Source organism: Coenobita brevimanus, chromosome 20 (assembly GCF_032717465.1).
Source record: "Coenobita brevimanus isolate Jiangsu-jjx chromosome 20, ASM3271746v2, whole genome shotgun sequence".
Classification (NCBI taxonomy): Eukaryota; Metazoa; Arthropoda; class Malacostraca; order Decapoda; family Coenobitidae; genus Coenobita; species Coenobita brevimanus.
The window spans coordinates 23,648,928-23,653,277 of NC_136973.1; the positions used below are offsets into that span (position 1 = coordinate 23,648,928).

Sequence of the window (4,350 nt, forward strand, 5' to 3'; positions counted from 1 at the left end):
GTTTAGCATTGCTCGATTCTCGCAGACACAACACCTCTCATCATCTGACTCCCTGCTTCGATCTGTCTCTCTATCTATCTATCTATTATGTAGTCCTACACAAGTACTACAAGGCTAACTTGCCATGTACGTCATTATGTGACTGTGATGGACATTGTTTTAATATCTGAATTTCATCAAAAAGACATTCAATAGATGTTTGCCATTGTATCAGAGTTATAACAGAAATCGGCTTCAGCAGGTAGCCTCCTTGAATTCCAAGATGGCTGACCTTCCACATTGGACAGTGATTCCATTGGATTGCCAGACCCTGAAAACATAGAGTTAGACATTGGAAATATGTTGCTGTCTATCATAGTATTGAAGTTATTGAAGAAAATAGGGGTTCAAAGGCGACCATCTTGAAATCCAAGATGGCTGACCTTTGCCAGGTCAGAAAAATCATTCCATTCAAGTGGCAGACCCTAAAAACCTGGGGTTAGCCATAGGAATTATGTTTCTGTGTATCATATTATTGGAGTAATTGAAGAAAATGTGGGTTGAAAGGCAGCCATTTTGAAATCCAAGATGGTGACCATCAGGGGCCCAAGATTCTGGAGGTCCATCTCAAAAAATGATTGTCTGAGTCCCTTCTACAACTGTGCAAAATTTGGTGTTTTCCTGAAAAAGTGGATGATTGTTTGCCTTATACGCTGGACTAGTAAAACCACTAACTCGGAGACAAACGGCCACCCCTTATGAGTTTATGGTTTGGCTCTAGATAGATATAGGGGGTAGGGTGGCTCAGTGGTAGAGTGTCAAACTTGGGACCAGGGGTCTTTAGTTCAAACCACGCCTGGTAGCTGCCATGCCGGGAGGGGTAGCACCCTCTTTTTACCTAGCAGGGCTATATGATCTAGTGAGGTCTAGCTCGGGGGAACATTTTCCCTTTTCTAGATCGATAGATAGACACACTCCTGTCATTGTTTCTTAATTTTGCATCATCCCTTACCTACTTGGAAGTCATCACTATCATCATAGCTTGGTCTCATCCTTGACCACTCTTGTTTCTAAATTACCTACCATGCCTAACACTTCTGCTGCCACTTACTCTGCCATACCAGCCTCACTTTCCCACTCATATAACCAGTCCTTTACATTAATGACCTCACACTTTCTTCAGATTTCTCTACTAAGCTTACCTGCTGAAATGCAAATTAATTTTTTTTTTAGGGACTAGATACATGCAAAATGAGGGCTCACTGGGCAGTGTTTTTAAATTCATAGAGATTCTTGTCTAATGGCAGCTCTTGTTGCAGGTCCACAGCTGAAATTGACTCTGCAAAGCACAGCTAAGCAGTGTGGTCATCAGAGAGCCTCCTGAGTAATATATACATGGTAAAGTGTTGACATTATATAGGCACATGTTGTGTTGTCTCAGTACAGTACTGTACATCCTGCATGAGGTGCCTCTTCCAGATATATGTAGCTTATACTCACTGTTCATAATATCTTTCATTGTAAGAAGCGTGAATCACTGGATGAGTGGTAGGAGTTGATCCAGGATCATTTAGCTGTTGTGATATCCTTTGCATTTACTGCTGTACAACCGCTGCATAGACACTGGATAAGGGCTGGTAAAATAAGGAACCCAGTGGTTTTTTAGACTGCATTAATAGCTTAAAACTCAGCAGTGAACTATTTATTTGAAAATATGGTTACATAGTACTTGCAAGTGCAGAAGCAGTTATTGTTCAGTAATAATGACCTTTGTATCAGCAGTATTGTTCAGTGGAGACTAGTTTGTGGCAGGAATTAAGAAAGTTTGGGGGAATCTTATGACAGGATGATAAAGGAAGAACCAGATGTAAAGATATATAGAGTCTGAGGTAGGCGACAAAATAGTGTAGGTGGCAAAAGATGAACCAGATGTAAATTTGAGTATGAGGTGGATGACAAAATAATGGAAGTGGTAAAGGAAGAACCAGGTCTAAAGTTACAGTGTGAAGTGCGTAACAGAATAATGGAGGTGGTAATGGAAGAAACAGATGTAAAGTTAGAGTGTGAGGTGGGTGACAAAATAATGGAGATGGTAAAGGAAGAACCAGATGTAAATTTAGAGTGTGAGGTGGATGACAAAATAATGGAAGTTGTAAAGGAAGAAACAGATGTAAAGTTAGAATGTGAGATGAGTGACAAAATGTTCCTCAGTGACAATGAGACTGTCCTGGATGCAGTGTCCTCAGCTGAAGTTAAGCAGTTCAGATGTTTGGAGTGTGATCAAACATTTTCTTTTAAGAAAAGTCTTAAACAACATGCAGTTGTTCATTCAGGAGTGAAGAATTTTACGTGTGATGAATGTGGTAAACGATTTGCACAGAAGGATGGTCTCACTCAGCACCTATTAATTCATTCAGGAGTGAAGAATTTCAAGTGTGATGAATGTGGTAAACTATGTGCACGTAAGAGTGATCTCTCCAAACACCTATTAATTCATTCAGGAGTGAAGAATTTCAAGTGTGATGAATGTGGTAAACGATTTACACTGAAGGGATATCTCATCAAACACTTGTTACTTCATTCAGGAGTGAAGAATTTCAAGTGTGATGAATGTGGAAAACTATTTGCGCATAAGGATGGTCTCGCTAGTCACGTATTAATTCATTCAGGAGTGAAGAATTTCAAGTGTGATGAATGTGGTAAACGATTTGCACAGAAATGTGGTCTCACCAAACACATATTAATTCATTCAGGAGTGAAGAATTTCAAGTGTGATGAATGTGGTAAACGATTTACACTGAGGGAATATCTCACCAAACACCTTTTAATTCATTCAGGAGTGAAGAAGTTCAAGTGTGATGAATGTGGAAAACTATTTGCACAGAAGATTGATCTCACCAAACACCTATTAATTCATTCAGGAGTGAAGAAGTTCAAGTGTGATGAATGCGGTAAACTATTTGCACGTAAGGGTGATCTCACCAAACACCTATTAATTCATTCAGGAGTGAAGAATTTCAAGTGTGATGAATGTGGTAAACTATTTGCACAGAAGGTTTTTCTCACCCGTCACATATTATTAGTTCATTCAGGAGTGAAGAAGTTCAAGTGTGATGAATGTGGTAAACTATTTGCACGTAACAGTGATCTTACCAGACACTTATCAGTTCATTCAGAAGTGAAGAATTTCAGGTGTGATGATTGTGGTAAACAGTTTGGTCAGAGAAGCAGTCTCACCACACACCTATTAAATCATTGTGCAGGGAAGAGTTTCTAGTGTGCTTAATGTGGTAAACAGATGACTCAGTTGATGTCATCCAACACTGTTTAATTCATTAAGGAGTGAAGAAATTCAAGTGTGATGAATGGGGTAAATGGTTTTATTATAGGTTCTCTCCAGTATCAGTTCAGGAGTGAAAAAATTTCAAATATCATGACTGGAAAACTGTGCAGAAAAAAAAAAAGTTTTTATTCACTTGGCACCTGACAGTTCATTCGGGTGTGAAAACAATTATATAGTTATGATAAATGTGGCCATCTGGAGATGATGGAGAGTGAGAGACTGATGAGGAGAGTGTATGTGAGTGAGGTGGAGGGGGAGAGAGGGAGGGGAAGGCCGAGGATGAGGTGGAGGGACGGAGTGGAGAAGTACATGAGGGAGGGAGGTGTGAGCTGGGAGCAGGGCAGTGAAATGGCGGGGGACAGGGCGACATGGAGGCAATTTGTTTGTGGCCACCCTGTATGGGATTAAGGCGTCTGGCAATAGGTAGATAGATAAATGTGACAAAGCTTGAAGAAGAAATCAGGCTTTAACCAGGCATCCCCCCCGTTTCCTTGCTCGCTGTTGTTGTGGGGGGGCTTCAGAGACATCGATTGGGTCTTGACAAGTGGCGGAGCTATGGTGGGGTCTCTAGTCTGCCCTCTCCCCTCTCCTTGGGTCCCTGTCACTGCTTCAACTTTATTTTGCAATGCTCTTTTTCCTATTGCTTCTTCCTTCCTTTTCCCCTGTCATCATCAAATAGTGGAGGCCTTTAGTGATGATACTAGTCTCCGCCCCTTTGTCATTTCGGGCGAGACTGCTTCCTCCCCACGTTTGCCGTGCGTGGCGACCCGTATATTGCTTGCGCCCCACTATCAGGGAGTTGATTCCACCATGGGGCAGGGTGCAGTTCCCTGCCGTGGGCAACATGCTCCTTTAGTAGGTGGGTTGGCATAACACGGGCAGCCGAGTGTGGACCCGCCAGGCAAATCATGTGTTGGCTCAGTCAACCTTGGCTAGGGTCAAGCAGGCCCTGTTTGGTGGGCACCGCATTGGCCCGTAGCTGCCAACCAACACCAAACCGTGTCCGCATATACCACTCCCGCTATCCC

General features: G+C 42.2%; 1 protein-coding gene across 1 annotated transcript; it reads left to right on the top strand.

Annotated features, from left to right (window-relative positions):
* Positions 1 to 413: 413 nt before the first annotated feature.
* LOC145391940 (uncharacterized) lies at positions 414 to 3,256 on the top strand. Its single transcript, XM_080266429.1, has 2 exons — positions 414 to 477; positions 2,481 to 3,256. Exons 1-2 carry the CDS (start codon positions 414 to 416, stop codon positions 3,254 to 3,256), a joined length of 840 nt encoding a protein of 279 aa, XP_080122555.1.
* The last annotated feature ends 1,094 nt before the right edge of the window (positions 3,257 to 4,350 follow it).